General features: G+C 35.0%; 1 protein-coding gene across 9 annotated transcripts in view; it reads left to right on the top strand.

Annotated features, from left to right (window-relative positions):
• The window catches only part of fhod3b (formin homology 2 domain containing 3b), a 339130-nt gene that overhangs the window by 241250 nt on the left and 76818 nt on the right, over positions 1–21062 (top strand). For all 9 annotated transcript variants that reach the window (XR_015511250.1, XM_087286868.1, XM_087286867.1 and 6 more), the window contains exons 6-9: positions 8495–8589; positions 13292–13403; positions 15128–15222; positions 15321–15464. Coding sequence is in view for 8 of the 9 variants with exons in the window: in XM_087286868.1 (XP_087142994.1) it covers positions 8495–8589; positions 13292–13403; positions 15128–15222; positions 15321–15464 (446 nt within the window). In the remaining variant the exon portion in view is untranslated. The remainder of the gene's footprint in view (positions 1–8494; positions 8590–13291; positions 13404–15127; positions 15223–15320; positions 15465–21062) is intronic.

The raw sequence follows: 21062 nt of genomic DNA, 5'->3' as shown, positions 1-21062 counted from the left end.
ATTGTTGTATGAATGCTGTAATGTTTAAATAATATTCAATTAAAAACATGTGAAGGTCATGTGACCATCAGGAAGAACGCAGCATCTCATTTCTCACAAAATACGTTCTCTGCCCTCACGGTCTTCCGAGTTCATTCTTACGAGGACACCTTGCAAGGTCTCCACAAGAACACAAGTCCATTCTCTGCATTCTTGGAATTGAGAAACAGCAAATATGGTTATGCTTACAACATTCACTACGCAATGGACATCTTGTAGTTTTACAGGGGTTGGCATCCAGCATTTTGGTGCATTACTGCCACCTTCAGTTTGGGGGAGTAAATCAGAGAATAGGTTTACAGACTAAAGTAATAGACATCTTGTGCACATGCATGGTTTAAACATATGCCGTACCTCAAGTAGGGCATGCACACTTCAATGTGTGTGATGTAGTGGATGCATAACGTCACTGTGCCACAGGCTTTTACATTCAGCAGAGGATTGCTCTGCAGAAACAGGTATAAATCAACCCTCATTCACACTATGAGCAACTTGCAGCGGCAAAGCAACAAGCGACCGTTCATATCATATCTACTGGCGACGTCTGTCTATGGGAGCGACAACAATCGTTGGCGATCAGGTGGGCGTTTAAAAAAAGTTGAAAGTCTTTCAACTTTATGCAAATAAAGAACAACTTTCTCAAGTGACAGCCAATATGAGCATCAATAGAGCTCATGTGATCCTCTCTCAGCTCGCTCAGAGGCCAGTTGTGTTCTCCATTCTCAGACTTGCATTTGCAGCAGCAGCGACAGACAGCTACAAAATCGCTGCTAGTGTGAATGAGGCTTCATGCTTAACCCAGATGACTAATTTTAAGTAAAAAGCACTATTACAAATTTATTTTGTAGTACCCATTCTACAGAAATTGCTTTTGATTGTGTTTAACTTGAGAAAAGCTGTACAGTATGTACAGCAAATGACAGACATGTTTGAAAGATCCTTTGGTGATGATATTAATGCAGACGCACTTCACCTTCAACAAACCTACTGGATATATTTTAGACATGAATCTGTTCAGTTTACATCTCATTACCTTCAGTCTTGATCTCCTGTGCTCTCATTTAGAGCCAGTGTGCTGAAGCGATCCTGCTGGGAACGTTCTGGAATGTTCTTGTCTGCGAAGCATATGAAGAACAGCTCATTATATCTCTCACCTGTCTCTCAGCAGCTCTCTCACTGAACACCCTGACCGTCTGTCTGCAGGCTCTATCAGGTCTTTCCCAAACAACCACTGAAGTGCTGCTTTACAAAATGTGTACCAGTGGGATGAAGATACTGCAGCTCCATGTGAACAAACGACTGTGTTCATGTCATTCCAGTAGTCTTAGGGGTAAAAAAAATGCATGTGGAATGTTGTCACTGACATGTTTTGAGTAATTAGTCTTGATTGATAAAAGATGAAGAGTCACTCCAGCAGCCACACACACCAGATGGCTGCACCTGGGAATCTTGGCCTGTGTGTGGTGCATTCATAACTCTTCTTTCTCCCATGTGGAGACGCAGTAGACAGAGTTCAGCCTGGTCACTGCTCTGCTCTCTCTCTCTCTCTCTCTCTCTCTCTCTCTCTCTCTCTCTCTCTCTCTCTCTCTCTCTATCTTTCTCTCTCTCTTTCTCTCTCTCTCTCTCTCTCTCTCTCTCTTTCTTGGTCCTGCTATGGGAATCTGGCAGAGATTGCCCCACAGGCTTTGCTCCAGCAAAAGGGAATCGTTTCAGGTAGGATCCAAAGCTGTAAGCTTCAGATGGTGCCAGAAAACAGTAAAATTTTGTGGTGTTGCTAAATGGGTTTTAGTGTCACCGTTGGGTCAGGAGATACAAATGATCATTTTTTAAGCTGTCATCAAAACTTATTTGGATGAACTTAGACAAAAAAAAAGTTTGAGAAGGAGCAGACGGACTACTTATAAAAAATAGGCCTTAATATTATCAGCTTTTCTTTTGTGGTTAAAATTGTCTTTGGGAGCAATGTTTTCTGAACATATTGGTGTATTATTACAACCCACGGCAGCACCACCCCTGTAGCCAGAAAATGTAAACACATTTTAAAAAATAACTTGACTCATCTTCAGACTATACTAGCAATAAGTTGGCAAAATCAATTGAGGTTTTGTATCCATCCATCCATCTATCGTACCTTCCTTCCTTCCTTCCTTCCTTCCTTCCTTCCTTCCTTCTTTCCTTCCAACCACTTATCCTTCCTATCTTTCTATCCATCCATCAATCCATCCTTTCTTCATTACTTTCTTCCTTCCTTCCCTTCTGCCTATGATTTACATCCATTCTTACTACTTTCCCTCTTTCCATCCATCCACCAATTCATCCTTCCTTCTGTCGTTTCTTACGTTCTTAATTCCATCCTTACATGCATCTAACCTTCTCTCCTTCCATCCCTCTATTATTCCTTCTTTCTTTCCTTTCTTCCATCCATCCTTCCATTTCAATCCTTCCATTTCAATTCTTTCCTTCCTTCCTTCCTTCCTTCTTTCCTTCCTTCCTTCCTTCCTTCCTTCCAACCTTCCTTCGGTCCTTCCGTCCTGTCAACCACATTTATTCTTCTTTGCTTCATTTCTTCCTTCCATTCTTTCTTCTTTTTCTCTCAGTTTTCAATCCTTCCTATCTTCCCATCCTTCCTTCCTTTCTTCCTTATTTCCTGTCATCCGTCCTTCCTTCTTTCCTTCCTTCATTTATTCCTTTCAAACTCACAACTCAAACTTTCCATCCATCCATCTTTGTATTTCTTTGCCTGTTCAGATATTTATGTGCAGACATTTTTCTTTTTCTAACTTAAGTCTCGGAAAGTCTCAGCAACCTTTCAGCTGTCATTGCCTGTGTTGTTGTCAGTATTCTCAGTTTTATTTCTTCCTCTGGTCTTTCCTGTCAAATGGATGCTGTATGGTTGTAGTAGCCTCCTACGGAGTTCCCTGAGCTCTTGTTATGACCTGCTTTATGTGTCCTGCTACAAATAGAAGTCATGTTACGCTTGGGTGGATCAGCCTTCTCAAATGTTTTCACCGCTGCACTGCCACACAGGCTGAGATTTCAGGCTTCAAGAGCAATATTTAAACTACACTGTGTGTGCGTGTCAAGCTGTTTGTTATGGTTCCTGCCTGTCCACTGAGTCTCTCAGCTTGAACATTTGCAGTCTTCCTCTTCTCGGAAGTTCACAATGAAAAGCTTGAAGATTGTACTTCTGATGTGCAGTCTGTGCAAGAAACTAAACATTTTTTTACTATAAATACTACAAATTTTTATACAGTTTATTCTTTTTAATTAGATTTATTTCTACTCTCATTTTCTCTATTTAAAAAAAAGACTTTCTTTATAGGGCGACGTGGTGGCTTAGTGCTTAGTACTGTCGCCTCACAGCAAAAAGGTTGCTGATTCGAGTCCCGGCTAGGCAATGGCCACTGTCTGTGTGTAGTTTGCATGTTCTCCCCGTGTTTGCATGGGTTTACTCCTGGTGCTCTGGTTAAAAACAAAGGGACTAAACTGAAGAAAAATGAATGAATGACTTTCTTTATTTTATTTAAAGGGCACCTATGGTGAAAAATCTACTTTTTAAGCTGTTTGGAAAAACATATGTGTAGGTATAGTGTATAGACTGTCATATTGGGGTGATATAAACACACCCAGTCCTTTTTTTTTCAATTTAACAACATAAGAACGATGGACCAATTGGAGCGTTTTTTTTTGGACCAACCGTACTTGACTTAAGAGTGCGGTCCCGTAATTAACATGTCCTGTAGTCATGTGTATTTGCATGTCAAAAAGACCAGACGAGAGCAAAGGAACCGGGAATAAAAGCTCTGTTCAGTTTACTCAAATCATCAATCATCATCAAATAGAATCAAGAGTAAGTTTCACATGTTTAAAATGTTTTTAAAAAGTGCATGAGTGCAATGAAGTTCAGCGATTTACTTTAACTTTACTTCATTAGCACAGCCGCGTGTCAAAACAATTATAAAGAAAGATGCTTCAATCCTGGTTTGTGGACGTTAAATTTTTGTACATTAACATAACAGATATCCACACAGCAGTGGATATTAAGCTGTATCCTGCGTGCAAAAAGAGTGCAAAACTAAACGCGCTCTCTGTCTGTCTGTGCGTGTGTGTCTGCTGCGGTATGCGTGCATGTGTATTTGTGTGTCTGTGCGTGTGAACTTTGTAACGACATTGTGTGTGACTCATCGATGCAACTGCACAACAAATACTCATTGGTAAAGTTCTTAATGTAATATGTCTCACAAACTCTACGTCAGATCTTCTTCATTTAAGTCTATCTGTTGTCTAATGTAGCCGAGGGAGGAGATTAAGGCGCGCAGAAAGGCATGTAGAAATGGAAGGCCGGGAGGACTAGCCTTGAAAGCGCAGTGCGACAAAACAGCCCCCTGGTGGAAAAATGTATAAAATAGGATCTTGTAAAAGGTATAATAAATCTGATGGGTGTTTTGAGCTGAAACTTTACAAACACATTCTGAAGATGCAAAACACTTATGTTAAATGTGAAAAAATAGGTAACCTAGGTGCCCTTTAAAACATTTGATTATACAAATTTTATTCACATTCATACATTCATTGATTCATTCATTAATTTTCTTTACTGCTTATCCATCATATGTTTCATGCAGCGGATGTTCTTCCAACTGCAACCAATCACTGGAAAACATTCACACTATTCACAACCTTCTTGCTGTAAAGCGATTGTGCTACCCAATGTGCCACTGTGCTGCCTTATTCATATTCATATAATATATAATTATATATATTCATTAAATTGTTTTTTTTAACTCATTACTGTTTATTCTCTTATTAATATTTCTTATATAATTTTATTTCCTCCTCTCCTTAATCCATCCTTTGCAAACTTAAAACATATAAATGATTTAGAGATATACATGTCATATCCATAACATCATACATCATACACACCAACGCCTCACATAATTACATGTACATTTATTCTCACTGTTTGTACTTTTGTTTTCTCTTGTTTATTGTCAGACCTGCTGTACAGTATGTACATTTGTGCCTAATTTATACATTTATTTTCTTCTTTTCTTTCTTCACGACCTAATTTGTTTTGATTAAAAAATACATATAAAAAATTGGAAATTAGCAAATTAGCTGCCTCAGTACACTGAAAAAAAGATGTCTGCAAAATTCTTGCAAACAGTTTGTGTTGAATTTAAACAAATTAAATTTAGTTATGTTCAACCTAATTTGTTTGTTGAAAATCAACACATAAATTGTTTACAACCACTTAACTTAATAAAATTTAGTAAATCCAAGGAATCATGAATCATTTCATCATTTTCAGTCATGAATCATCATTTTCAGTGTAGTTTTAATGTCAATAAAAAGTGTGCGTTTACTTCTGCCTTAATCATTTGCTTGTCACAAAAAGTTCCAGATATTGTAATCTTGTATTGTAATTTAATGTGACCTGAACACAATAGCCTAGAAATGTGGTTCAGCATTTTTATGTTTGTATATTCCAGTAAAGATTAACAGTTACTAAAGTTTGCGCACTGTTTGGTTGTCTACTTGAAAGCGATTAACCTGTCTTAATCTTTTATGGAGCATGTGAGTTAATGTGTTTGTATGATCCGATAACTCTTTACAGCAGAGACGTGTGTTCAGACAGCCCCAGATGGATCCCATTGACACTCTCTCTTTGATCAGAGCAAAATCTTACTCTTGACCTATACTATAGAGAACAGTATCTGTTTGTACTCTGATTGTTTTAAGATTTGGATGGATATGTGAGGGTTGATTGGTGTGCGAGGCATTTTATTTAAATTTTTTTTTTGATCTGTCACAACACTTTTCTCACCAGAAGGCCTCCCATGAGTTGCTAAAAAAAAGCCAATGTTTTATAAAGACAAAAAAAAACACTGCTGACAAAACACAACAATGTTGCTTCATTATTGAAGGACAATAAAAAAGCATTTATATTCAGTGCAAAGGGTTCATAATAGAGTGTTCCCATAATAAAAGTGTTGTCACCCAAATTCAAGCATTAATAAACATTTTTGGAGTAATTTGAATTCATCACAAAAGCTCATGTGTGCTTGCTTGATGTGTCATGATCAACAGTGACCCTTCCTGACAGATCACTGGTGATCTACAGATGCTACTAAGAACTATGTAATTTTGATTGTTGCCTTGTTAGGGGCCAAGCACCGTAGGTGCGTAGGCACCTATTGCTTTCGTTAGTGTTCTTATTATTATTATTATTATTATTATTATTCTTCTTCTTCTTCCGTTTCTTCCGCCGGATTTGAATGGCAGCCCATATAGGCGTATGCGGGAAAGTTGTATAATTTGGCACAATGATAGAGGCCAGTATTAACATTAATCAGGCCAATTATGAAGTTTCAAAATCAAACTCTCTAGCGCCACCACTTGTCCAAACTTTCACGTATGTTTATCATCATAACTTTTGAACCGAATGGGCTACAATCAAAATTCTTTTTTCCTCTGATTCCTTGGCTCAGTCCGATTCAAACCCACCCTATGACATCATTTTCCGTCATGAATTTTTTCGCGCTATTTTAAATTTTTCGAAAAACCTATTTGAACGAACTCGTCCTAGGCCGTGTCTCCGATTTTCACCAAAATTGAATCACATGATCTACAGACCATGCCAACCAAAAGTTATGGAATTCAAGTTGATTTGACCAACCGTTTTCGTTTAACTTGCGAACTAATTTAACGTAGAACTTGCAAAAATGGACTTGAGGCAATATCGCTGTAACGCATTCACCGATTCACACCAAACTTGGTGTGTGTTATGACAACTAGGGTCTAAGGTTAATTGCGGAGTTTCGGCGCACTGCCCCCTAGTGGTCCGGAGATACTAAAAACTTGCTTTTTGGCTTATAACGCCTCAACCTTTCGTCCGAAACTCATGAAACTGGTCTCATTACATCCGGCAGAGCATGCCAAGTCGAATGATGTCTGATTTTCACAGGTCAGCCATTTTGGGCGTCGCCCATTTCGATTTTTGGCCAAAAATGCTATATTTTACCAACACATTCACATATCATTACAAAACATGGTATGCATCTTCAACCCCATGCCCTGAAAGTACTCAAAAGCGTCTGGAGCAGCGCCACCTTATGGCCAATAGTGCTTGGCCCCTTAATTGCTGCTTGCAGCTATATTTTGTCATTGTTCCTGTTTTGCTGAATAGTATGACTTTATGCCTGTTTTTTGAGCACATTTTTGGATTGCCCTTTTTGTACCAGCCACTTCTGTTTGTCCTTGATTGCCTTAAATATAATCTTATTTTACCTGATCCTCATCCTATTTTACCTGATCCTCATCTTATTTTACCTGATCCTCATGCTGTTGTTCCTCGCTTTGATCCCTGCACGCGACATGATGTAGGCCAACCAATTAGTCTCATACTTACTATTAAGGGTGGGTGATATGGCAAAAATATCAAATCATGATTCACGATTTTATATACATTCGTTATCATGCTGGTTATAAAAATTAATTTAAAACTTCTCCCACTTTTATAATATATATATATATATATATATATATATATATATATATATATATATATATATATATATATATATATATATATATATATATATATATATATATATAATAATTTTGGCCTTAAAATAGTTTATAAAACAATGCTTTAAAAATTGTATTTAGAAAATTATTAGCCCCTTTTATTTTATTTTATTTATTTATTTATTTATTTATTTATTTTTAATATATTTCCCAAATAATGTTTAACACATTCAGGATTTCAATGAATCCTATTAATGCTGTAGCACGATAATACAATATTTTTTGTATTGTGGAGACATTTTTACAGCCATGATCAAAAATACTGTTGTTTTGAATTGTCAGAGTTCTGTGAATAGACTTAAAATTGAGACACATAAATCTCCCAGATTTCATTGAAATATTATTGTCTTCTAAAGATAAATGTATTGTAGAATGATTACAGAATTATAAACTAAATCTAACCCTTCAAATAACCTTAATAAAGAATGCTTGCTTAATGTTTCTTAGGCATGAAAAGGAATATTGAACATTGAGTTGAGCAAAAGGCTAATGTACTCTTGATATAAATCTCTCCCAAACTAACACACATAAATTGATTATTTAGTAATGAAATAATGTTCTAATGCTATGTCAGTACACATAAATGTTTAACTTGACTTCAAAGCAGGGATTATTTGTTGTAGTCCTTTAATCAGATATTATGTTGTTGAGCTAGGTCATAGGTTCATTTCTCAAGTATGACAGTACATAAAGAGTTGTTAATATTATATGCAATATGGATAAGAGTGACTGCCAAATGCATAAATGTAAATGCATTTAACTTTACCTATGAAAACAGTATTATACAATGATTGAATTTTAATTAATGATTGCTTTTTTACATTGATATATGTTAAAATGTATCTCTCTTTATCTTTTTTAGCACTTGGACAGATCATGCTGTATGTAGATGGAATGAATGGGCTTATCGGACACAATGAAACCGTACAGTGGCTGTACACACTGGTTGGATCAAAGGTAAAGGACATTCCACGTCTAAAATGATCAATTAGTGTTTGTATTTCAATTCCTGTGGCCTTATGCAGTGAATGTAGTGAGTCAAGGAATGCAGATCAGTGCCACATATTAGGCTCTATTTTGACCATCCATGCGCAAAGTGCAAAACGCATGGCGCAAAAGCAATAAGGGCGTGTCACAATCCACATGGCGCATGATTCAAAAGGGTTAAGCTTATTATCTTAATGAGTTATAGGTGTGTTTTGAGAATAAAACAATCAAAGTCTCAGCTCCCATTCCCTTTAAGAGTCAGTTGCGTCGAGCCATAACACATTTGCTATTCACATGACGGACTTTGTAACTGAGCATTTCGCAAGTAAACAGTTAAACAGAGCATCTACAGCATGAGAATGAGAGATGAACCTCCTCATTATTAACTTTCGCTTACACTCTTGTGGATAGGGAAACTTCTTTTACGCACAGACATCCATTAGCCTAGAAATAATTAATTTTGTTTGTTAAGCGCAAAGATTTGTTTTAAAACTATTTCTAAATTCAGTTCTAATTTCCTGCAAACTAATAAATGAACAATAATAAGGAATGGTGGTCAAAAAACAGATATATTCTAATACACATGCTATAACCCATATGGTCTAAAACCTGACAGGTGGACAAATCTAAACTTGTTTTTAATAAAACAAATATAAATATGCACATAATAAATAATACTGCTAATAATAATAACATTATACAAAAGCAAATTGTTATGAATAAACTGAAAAAGCCCCCAGAGATGAAGAAGGCATGAAAGTATGGATTTTATATTTATATAAGCTAGAAAATAATATGTTTTGTAATATTTTAATCCTTTATATTTATATTCTATATACAGTTGAAGTCAGAATTATTAGCCCCCTTTTGGATTTTTTTTACTTTTTTAAATATTTCCCAAATGATGTTTAACAAAGCAAGGAAATTTTCACATATATATATATTTATCCTTATCATATCCTATATATATATATATATCCTTAATATTTTAATTCTTCATCATATTTAAAGATATTTGCGTATTGCTGTACATCCAGTTTGTAGTAAGCAATGTGTAAGTGAGGCGCATGGTTGTGGTCTATAGAACACTCTATTAGGCAACACGCCAGCAATGCGCCTCAACATGCCTCCTTTTTTAGATCAGAACACCTATGGGTGCACATATGAGCGCAAATGTATTTGCTATTTAAACAGCTATTTAAACATCAAAGCAACTCTTGCGCCAAGCTAAACCTAGCAAACAACAATTGCATCGTACCTTGTGCCACATTGTGCCGGGTGTATGATACGGCACTCTATGTTCAGAATGTAATGTTAATATATTACTTATAATGTTTAAAATTGTTTTAGTTACAATTTATTTAGACAAAACTGTATATATGTTAAATATAATTAATTGGTCACTTTATTTTGATGGTCCATTTGTTGAATTTAAGTTACATAGCATCTACATGCCAACTAATTCTCATTAAATTATAAGTAGACTGTTAGGTTGGAGTTAGAGTTAGTGTTGCGGTTATTGTAAGTTGACATGTACTTGCAAAGTTTCTCATAGTCAGTTAAATGACTGTTGAAGGAGCAGTGTCAACAGATATTAAGCAGACAGTCTACTAATACTCAAATGGACCATCAAAATAAAGTGTTACCAAATATTTTACCACAAGCCATCATCAAATCAAATCAAAGTTTATTTCTAGAGCACACTTAATTACAACCTTTCGTCGACCAAGGTGATGTACAATAGCAGGACCAGGTAAAAAACAGCAATACATTACAATTAAAATAACGATGTAAAACAATAGCAACAACAGTAAAAGTTTCCTAGAAAGAAGGAATGTAGTATAGCCTGAACCGTCATTAGGGAATATTAAATGCACCCGAAAAAAAGATGAGTCTTTAACATCGATTTAAAAATAGATAGAGTGGGTGCTATTCTAATGTTAATGGTAACTCATTCCATAGCTTCGGACCCAGAAATGCAAAAGCTTTATCACCCCTGCATTTGAGACAAGATCGAGGTATTTACAATAGATGGAAGTCAGAATTTGATCTAAGCGATCTGGTTTGGGCCTTAGCAGTGATAAGATCAGAAAGATACGGTGGTGCTGGGTTAGGCAAGGTTTTATAAACAAAAAGTAAAATTTTATAGTCTATTCGGAAATGAACCGGCAACCGATGCAGTGATTGCAATATTGATGTGGTATGGTCATATTTGTGGCTGCTCATGAGCAAATTGAAAATAAATATTTCAATTCATTTTAAATTGGCCAAAATGTAGAAATGAGTTCATCCTTAGTTGTAATATTCAATGAAATAAAATGCATTATATCAAATGTATCAATAAAACACGCTTATTTATCGACAGCCATGCATACAAAATTATTGATTGGTTTATGACGTCAGTTATTTGAATAAATTCTCATACTGTATGCATTTCATTGTAATATTAATACATTTTAGTGGTACTGTTAAACCTACCCTTGAAGCAAAAGCAGATGAGAAACACTTGGTTTAAAAATCTACCAACACTTAGATTTTATTCAGATGTAATAAATTCAATAAAGGGCAAAAGGTGCATTTTTCCCCTTGTATTTATGTTCCTTTTAGCCAGTGTTTGCAAATGTTTTAAGTTAGGGCAGCTTCCAGGTGTGCCAGCTTGAACAATGCTCAAAGGGTGGCGTAGTTTTGCACGCAGTGTTCAGGATCGACTTTCCTGTTTTTCTCTGTATTTATGTTCTTTTAAGCCAATGTTTGTAAAGTGTGCTTTAACACAGCAGGGCAGCTTCCAGGTGTGCCAGCACACAGACGGTGGCACGGGTTCGCATGGCACGCACCATTGATTTTCTCTCTCTGTCCTATCCAGCCCTCTAGTGGCAGTTTATTAACAAATATGATCACGGCATGTGAATCTGTGTTTGTGTGTTATTGTTTTTATATTGGGAAAAAAAATATTTTCTTACTTAGAGTTTTAATCTTGTTTTGAGTCCAAATATCTAAAAAAAAATATATATATATATAAATAAAAAACTTAAATGTAGAAGCATTTTGTAGACAAGCATTTTGTAGACAATATTGTCTTGTCAGAAAAAAAAAATAATTTAACAAGTATGTTTCTCATTAAAACAAATAAAATAATCTGCAAATGGGGTAAGCAAAGTAATTTTGATTTTGCTTTGAAATAAGGTTATTTTGCTTACCACATTGGCAGGTTATTTTGCCTGCTTTTGGTAAAAACCCACTTAATTTTTACATATTCTTTCTTAAAACAAGACTATTTGTACTAGTCTAGAAAATGCTTCTTGATTTTAGAATTTGTAGATATTTGGACTACAAACATAACAAAAACTCTCAGAAAAGCATTTTCTGCCTTGTGAATGCAAATAGACACATTGAAACCTTTGTCACCTTGGGGAACTAAATTGAGGTCACCACTGGTAAACATGCTCATTAATTGTAATGAGTTGCGTAAATTTAAGTATGCTAATGGTTTTAAAAAGCAAATAAAATGCTGTACGAGACAGACTAAATTTATGAATCCAATAAAATGTTCATTCAATAATTTTCTTTTTGCTTATTCCCTTTTCTTTTTGCTTAGTCCCTTTATTTATCTCGGGTCGCCAAAGCAGAATGAAACGCCAACCTATCCAGCATATGTTTTATGCAGTGGAAGCCCTTCCAGCTGCAACCCATCACTGGGAAAAATGCATACACACTCATTTACACATATAGACTACAGACAATTTAGCCCACCCAATTCACCTATAACACATGTTTTTAGACTTGTGGGGAAAACGGAGCACCCGGGAGAAACCTACAGTATGTGAACATGGGGATAACATGCCAACTGCACACAGAAGTGCCATCTGACCCAGCTGGAGAAAGAACCAGCGACTTTCTTGCTGTGAAGCAATTGTGCCACCCACTGCGCCACCGTGCTGCCTCCAATGAAACACAAAACATAAAAATTGAAAGGGCCACAATTCAGATTAATGGGCTGAATGCACAGTTAGTGTTTTTCAGCCAACGGTAAACTTTCGATGAAAGGTTAATGGGACTGTTTTAAATTTTATAAGGTTAATTTTACAGCATTGACATCGTAATGTAATTAAAACTCAATCAGTTAAATAAACTTAAGCATCCATTTAGTTGCAAAATCAAAACTAGATGATAGACCATGTAAACTCCATCATTTTCATATTTTAAAAAGATGGCAGAAAAAATTGAAAATTAATGCAGTGTTTCTTGCCCAGTATAAGACCCACTTTTTATTGTACATCTATCAGGCAGGGAAGTCTAGTGATTTTTGAAGAAATCCAACCTTAAAAGTGGCAATTTTCTAATGGAAACACAGTTTACCAGAAGCTGTTGGGCTGGGTGTCTGAAAATGAAAAGTCTGTGTGCATATGCCCAATAGCACGACATTTAAAGTAGCTCCTTCTGTCAGCATGTCAGAGGCAGTTATCAATATCCTCTAAAGTTTCCCATTCAGGAAAAATTGTCAAGATGTTCTTTAGTTAAGTTAATTCAGTTGATTCGGTTTAGACAGTGTAAGATCATGTGCCACAGAATGTCATTTTATTGGGTGTAAAGGCAAATAATAAAATTAGTGTAGCATGTGTCGTTGTACAGAGATTAATAGTGTTTGTTTTTGCGTGTGTGTGTGTTTGCGCAGTTCCGGTTGGTTGTGAAAACTGCTATGAAGCTGCTGCTGGTTTTTGTGGAGTACACCGAGAGCAACGCACCTCTCCTCATCCAAGCCGTCAACAGCGTTGACACCAAACAAGGTAACATGCATTACGCACACAAAGACACACACACAGACTGCAAGTGAAATACTCTTATAAATTCATTTTAACTGCAATGAAAAGCTATGCTATTCTTATTGAGCCCAAGTTGATCCAGTGTGATGTCCACAGTTTGGCAGTTGATGTGTTTGTGGGACAGAGAATCTATCTTGCATGCAACTTAAAGCAAAAGCAGAGGGAAATCAACAAGTTAGGGTGATGATAACAAACTTTGAGTGATCTTAACTCTTTTCAAGATGGTAATTGCTCATATTATCAACCTTTGCACTGGCAGTGGGATAAATATGACTGCCAGCAAAGTATATTAAGAATAATGGTCTGTTCTGTGTGGGGTGTTGATATGACTGGTGCTACTGAGATAGGACAGCTAGTATGCTTTAATATTGTTTTAATAGTGTTATGTAAGAGGAAAGAACACTGTCTCTGGTCTCCCAGTGAGAGACAGACAGGCTGGCAGATGAAGCAGAAAGTCTCCTGCTAATAATCTACATAACAGACATTTTCTCCTCGAATACATGCAGCTCGTTTGTCTCTGAAACAGTCATATTTCAAAAATATCTACTTCAAATATCATTAGAAGTGTATTATACCACAGTTCCATTTGAATTCAGGTAAATGTGACCACTTTTACCTTTTACCACTTTTCTGATTTACAATTAGTTTTATATTTAATAAATAACTTCCTTTTCACATATTCACTTAATAATAATAATAATAATAATAATAATAATAATAATAATAATAATAATAATAATAATAATAATTCAGTTGTTAAAAAGACTTCCCCTTGCTCTGTTAAACATCATTTGGGAAATATTTAAAAAAGAGAAAAAAAATCAATGGGGGCTAATATTCTGACTTCAACTGTAATTATTTTAAAATATTTTCTTTGTCTCACAGAATTTAACTATTATGTTTTTCTATATGTGTCACAGTATTTTACTATTATGTTTTCCTCTTTATTTTAGTTTTGCTGGAATAATAAAGTAAAATTATAAAAAAAATGTAAAAAAACTGCTAAGTTCAATATTATTACCCCTTTATTGTTCATATATATATATATATATATATATATATATATATATATATATATATATATATATATATATATATATATATATATATATATATATATATATATATATATATATGGCATTATATATATAGAGGCGTCCCAGTGGTGCAGTAGGTAGTCGCTGGTCGCTGGTTCGAGCCTCTGTTGGGTTAGTTGGCGTTCCTGTGTGGAGTTTGCATGTTCTCCCTGCGTTCGCGTTTGACCATTAAGATTAAAAAGTTAAAAAGTCCAGTTAGTAATTAATATTAATATTTGTATGGGATCTTATCCTACACTATGTAGCATAAGAAAAATAATGCATTTCAATTTAAATTAGGTTTTAGAAAATGTATTAAACATTCTTGATTTATCTTGTTAAGCTCAATTTTTTTTATTGATTTTCTTCTCTTACATTCATTAAGTGTACTCATTTTTGTACCATAATCTTATATATATATTTTTTTTATTATTTCAATTTTGTGTAAATGTAAATCTAATAAACCATATATTCACAAATGTCTTGTAAAGGACCCCATAGAAAGCATCACTTTAAAATGGAGATATGTTATTTTTGGGAAATTCGTTTAGATGTTCTCATTTATATTTATGTAAATCTATCTTTAACCATTTTGCTTTTATGCATGTCCAGGCTCTAAGCCCTGGTCTAATGCCATGGAAATCCTTGACGAGAAAGATGGAATGGACACTGAGCTGCTGGTTTATGCCATGACACTAATCAACAAGGTACTTGAACAGTATTTAGTTTTTTCTGATGCCATGACATGTTTGTGTTATATATGAATGTGTGCTTGTTTTCTCACGTGTCTGTGGTGTTTCTGCAGACATTAGCTGGTCTGCCTGACCAGGACTCCTTCTATGATGTGGTTGACAGTCTGGAGGAGCAGAACATGGAGGCTGTTGCCCAAAGACACATTAGTAGAAAGGGCACAGACCTGGACTTGGTAGAGCAGTTCAACATTTATGAGGTTAGTTAAGCTTACCCGGTAATTCAGCTGAAAACTGGAGAAGGGTCTGGCTGCAGAGTTGCACTTGCACTTTCAGGCCTGCACTCTCTGGCAACCATGCTTCCTATCCAAGTGATGTCATTTATTTATTCAATCGACACCTGCACTCTCCTGTCACATCACTTGCAAGTTGCAACCAACACAAATAAACTGAAAGTTACCAGTTTGTTTGCATTGTGACGACGTTATCAAAAATATCTAAGTACTTATGTTGTATACCACGACAGATCCCCACCCCCCGAAAAGTGGTTTGTATATTCATTATATGATTATAATGCTTTAATGTAAATTTACCAAAGCAGGCTACTATTAATAATTAAACCAGCAAAGCTTATTATTTATTTTCGTAAACTATTAGGGCTAAAAATACACACAACATTTTCTTCCACAGTTATGAATGATAAAAAACAACAGGCTAAAGCAAATTTGAATTTTAGTTTTTATTTTAAACATTTCAAGGAGTAGTATTACAACTAACGGACACACATTATGGACTTACAGCAATGATTCTTGAAGGACTTGGGAAACAATTTTTTATTCAGCATGTCCCAGGTCAATTGCAAACAAGAATGCAGATGTGATGTGGCAGGAGAGTGCACGGCTCGGTTGCATGACCTTAACCAAAAAATCCCTCAGTTACTCCTAGTAAAAGTTGGGTTGCAAGCAGAAAAAAAGGTCAACTTAAGGCTACCATTAAGTATTTCCTCTTAGTCCTTAGTAAGTTACAATTTCCTTATAAAACATTTAAGGGTCCTAATCAGCTCCCTTGAACAAATGACACTCAAAATGCAAGCAATCTCACCCAAAAAATGTTTTAGATAAAAGATTCACAGGACTGTAGATAAATATTTAATAAATATTTTAATAAATAATCTAATATATACAAGTTGATAAGTTAGCACGTTTGTGCAGAAGTGCATCCATATATAATCGCAGTTTCAGTGAAGCTTTGAAAGTCTCTAAATGATCCTAGCCTAGTTTTATAGGTACTTTAAGCCTAATGTCGAGATCGACTCGATAAGGGAATTTTTTCGACTCTGAGCTGGAGCTGTTTTAACTATGTTACAATCTGTTTACTTAACCATAGCAACTGAGGCACCCATCGCTGTATGCTGAATGAAACTACAGTGAAACGCTTAGTAAAAAGGCACTTAGGTAGGGGTGACAGATAAAAAATTTATTGCAACAATCTTACAGTTTTCTATGATTGCTTAAGCACAATTTTGAAATTAAGGTTAATTTTGTCAAAACAATTTCCACAATTTCCACATCCACACACACAAACAGCAGAACACATCAGTTATTTTGCAAAATGAAACACTTTATCAAAAACTTTAAAACAATATAACAAAAGACAATTTTGAAACTGTACAAAACACACACGCTTCATTCAATATAAGTCTAAGTCTGTTTGCTTCTTTTACATACTGCTGTAATCAATGTTAAACACTCGTATCATTTCTAACTGACTAATACTGATATAATCTGGGTTTGAATTGTTTCAGAGATATTGCTATAAAGTATATGAACATGCTAAATTCAACAAACAGTGAAAGAGTGATCTAAATATTGCCTATATTGCCTATCCTAACAAAACATACAACGATGTAAAGCTTATTTATTCAGTGTTCTTGTGATCTTTACATTTCAATAGCAAAAAGTAAATAAAAATCTCCTCCATCCCCTGTCTCCTGTTTACCAATCTTCTTCGACTTTCGTCCTCCCTCTTTCTCTTACTTTGACATTGCCTTTTATATTTATTGAAAACTAATATTTATAGCTATGCTATTGAAAACATATTTATTTAAGACTAAAATTTATAGCTATACTACTGTAAACATATTTATTGAAGACTAATATTTTTAGCTATACTACTGTAAACATATTTATTGACGATTAATAAAGTTTATACTTATTGCTATTTATTGTGGTTGCAGCTAATTGGTGTGTCTACAGTTTTGCAGCAGTGTGCCTGCACACCTGATGGCTGTGTTTAACTCATTGGCTCATGCTAATATTCAATTGAAGGCCTTTGCTTTGAAATTGCATGGAAATTTCATCATGGAATTTCTGTCAAAATTTTTGTGTCAAAAGTATCCAAGAGTTTTTAGTGATTTGCAAGTCACTGTGTGTAATGTTTTGCAAAAAGTGTAAAGCTGACTACATGCATACAGTTGTGTAGATCTAGCCTAGTGCTTTACTCCTTCAGTGTAAGGTTTTGCTAGTTGTGGGAAAAGTTTAAATTTATTGTGGAAGCAATCATGAAAAACTGTAATGAAATCCCTTAACTTTGGGATTTCCCCCCCTCAGGGACACCCTTAAGTTAAATTACTGAAGGACTTTCATGCAAGTGGCCAATTGTAAATGACGTCACCTGCAGAGGAAATGGGATTGCCTGCAAGTGCAAGTCCGAGAGTGCAAGCCTGAAATGCAAGTGCAAATCTGCAGCCAGACTCTATTGGAAAACTGACGATCCTGAGGTTACATTCACTCTAAACTGATGCAAATATGACTTAAGATTTTTTTTTCAATCTTAAATTTATAAGAAGGAAATTAAATGATAAACAAATTAAATGTAGCCAAGCTAAAAGTAGTAAACCTGTGTATGAAGTGAAGTCAGCCCTGTCAAGTATGGTTTGACTCAAATTGATCCTCCACTTTTAACCCATCCAAGTGCACACACACACACACACACACATACACACATACACACACACATACACACACACACACACACACACACACACACAAACACACACACACACACACACACACACACACACACACACACACACACACACACACACACACATACACACATTTTGAGCAAGAGCACACACACGAACATGCTTTGGACAGTGTTTAGATGGCATTATGTCTTTTAGAGAGGCACTAAGTAGATTTATTTAATAAGCTGTATATAAGCGATTCTTCAACTACGAGCACTTTTAGTCTTGTGAAGTTGAGTAAAAAAAACTTTAAAAGTAACATAACATAGCTTCATAAGTTTAAACAATTTGTCTAATTTTAATAGCTGTAGAAGGACAAACTTAGATAAGAAGAGAAACATTTTTTTTTTCCATCATGAACTGAACAAATGTCAGTTCCACCACATCACCACATCTCACCACAACATTTTGTTTGTTTTTTATAAAAATCTTTGAAGGTAAAACATGTTTGGAAATCAAGAAGCATAAGTGTATTTCCTTATTAAGCAAAATTTACCTTGATTTTTCTTCAAGTGTTGTTAATAAAAAATTTTATTCCCTTCATCTTGGACATAGAAACCACCTAAATAATCTATAACACAAATTTTTTAAAGCGACATTACAGTGTTGCGGTGGAAAGAACACTTATACTGTGCAACAGCTATATTTTGTATAAAACATAATATTGATAATTGTCTCACATTAATAACTATAAAATATTTAAATTATTCCACTTTTTTTGAGACTGCTTGTAGGGAGTGACGCAGGGAGTAGTGAGTGATATTATTATTTCACTTACAGTTTTCTAAAATGACTATGACAGTTTTTTCAATACATTTAACAAGTTTGCTAAACTCTTAACACAGCAACATACCTAAAACACAAAATTGGCAAAGCAGTTAATTTCATGCTCAAAATCACACATTGTAAATTAAACACCAAAACTATTTTCAAAATACAATATTAAACTAACACAATACACCATGTCTAACAAAACACTGCAAACATGTTTCAAAATCAAATAATTGTTCAAAACACTACCACATGTTCTCTTCCAACAGAAACATTAAGTCAATCATAACACATTGACAAAAAAGCACTATCATCAGCTGACATTACAGAAACTGCAGTATTTTATGTGTCAGGTCTGCCCTTATATTTGAAGCCTCTCTACATTTTAGGTTTGTTGGGTTTAGTAAATGCATGCATTTTGTTTCATATGCTGCAGAAATTCAATACAAAAAAGAACAACCATCTCAGAGTAGCTTTATAAAATGTACAGTTTGTGTAAAAAAATTAAATGCAAACACAGAAATGCTGCAGTACAGACTTTATTTGCAAAAGGACATTACTGCAAGATATACACACAGAAAAAGAACCACAATTATAAAAAAAACAAAACAAAAGTAATCTTCTATTCTGCCCGATCTTCTGCATTTGCCTGGCTTCTTCTTTACTGGCCCGGCACAGTGACTGTGGCCCTTTGGCCTATTATGTTTCTTCCTTGGCGACGCCTTTTCGCCAAGTTGAAGCCAGTCTCAATAACATAAACAATTTCATGTGGGACTTGATTGGCCTCCAACTTCATGACTCTCTGAAAGTAATTTTACACATAGTAGATATGCAGTACAGTACAGCATTTACACTATGTACTAATGAACTCCAGGTTTATAGAGTAGTTTACTACAAAACACACTGTGTATAGTACAGTAATGACTGTATTGCACAACCTTACCTGGACGTATTGGTGACGGAGTTCTCTGCGCTCACTGTCCCTTTCAAAAACCTCAAGAGTCCTCTTTTAGAACATACAGTATGATCATGTGATTGGAAAAACCTCAACACACCTCAACCTCTGGTTCCTAAATGGGAATCAGCTGTGATATATATAATATAATAAGCTGTTTCTTATTGGCAATGGAATAATAATAAGGAATATATATTTGTGTTTCAATTCACAATTCACTTTGACTTTAGCCTATAAGTTCTGCTTAGAACATGTTATCTGTTCTGACATACTGTGTGAAAGCATTTGTAAATTTGACTTTAAAATTAGATTTTTTGGTCTTGGTTGAGCTTGTGTGTAAGAGAAGATTAAGCATTTTAAATTGGTGTTAACTGGATGCAATTTTGTTAACTGTATTGTCCACGAAGATGGATGTTGTGCTAACTACGTTAAGAGTTTAGGAAATTGGTAAATGTATTTAAAAAAAACTGTCATAGCCATTGTAAAAAACTGATTGCATTGTCAATCAGATTGCACAACTTGACAACAATAAAAGCATTTTAGGTCATAATATAAAAAGCAGTTAACAAGCTCAAAAAAAGTTGTTTTACTGCATGTAATGTTTTTGGTGGTATATTGTTGCAGAAATTAAAGCAGTCACAGCAATACACATTAATAATGCATGTTTCAGCCTTTATTTCTGATAAAACTGTAAAAAAGTAGTTTGACTGCAGTTTCTAGGTAAAATAAATGCTATGGAGCAGTATGATACCATCAACTTTTCATCGTTTTCACAATACAATGATATCTACTCATTATCATGAAATAAATGCTTATTTGTTTCCAGTTCTTTGCATAACACCAAATAAATAACACAAAACAACTTACCTGGGTATATTATTTGTAATTAAAAACGCTACAGTTACTAAAGTAACCCTTCTTTCCCCAGCTTTGTCAGAAACCAATCATCTGAAAGAGTAAAAAATCGGTCCAATGAAATGCTAATGAGTTGGTGGCGTCAGTGTGCAGAGCTGACAATCAGTCATAGTATAAAGATGTGGCTAGTGCAATCCTTGACATCCTTTTGAGCTGAAGAGGCTTTCATGCTCCACAGCTAAGGGACAA

The sequence above is a fragment of the Danio rerio genome, chromosome 16 (genome assembly GCF_052040795.2).
Source record: "Danio rerio strain M-AB ecotype USA chromosome 16, GRCz13ab, whole genome shotgun sequence".
NCBI lineage: Eukaryota > Metazoa > Chordata > Actinopteri > Cypriniformes > Danionidae > Danio > Danio rerio.
This window is presented reverse-complemented; position numbering and strand designations above follow the sequence as displayed.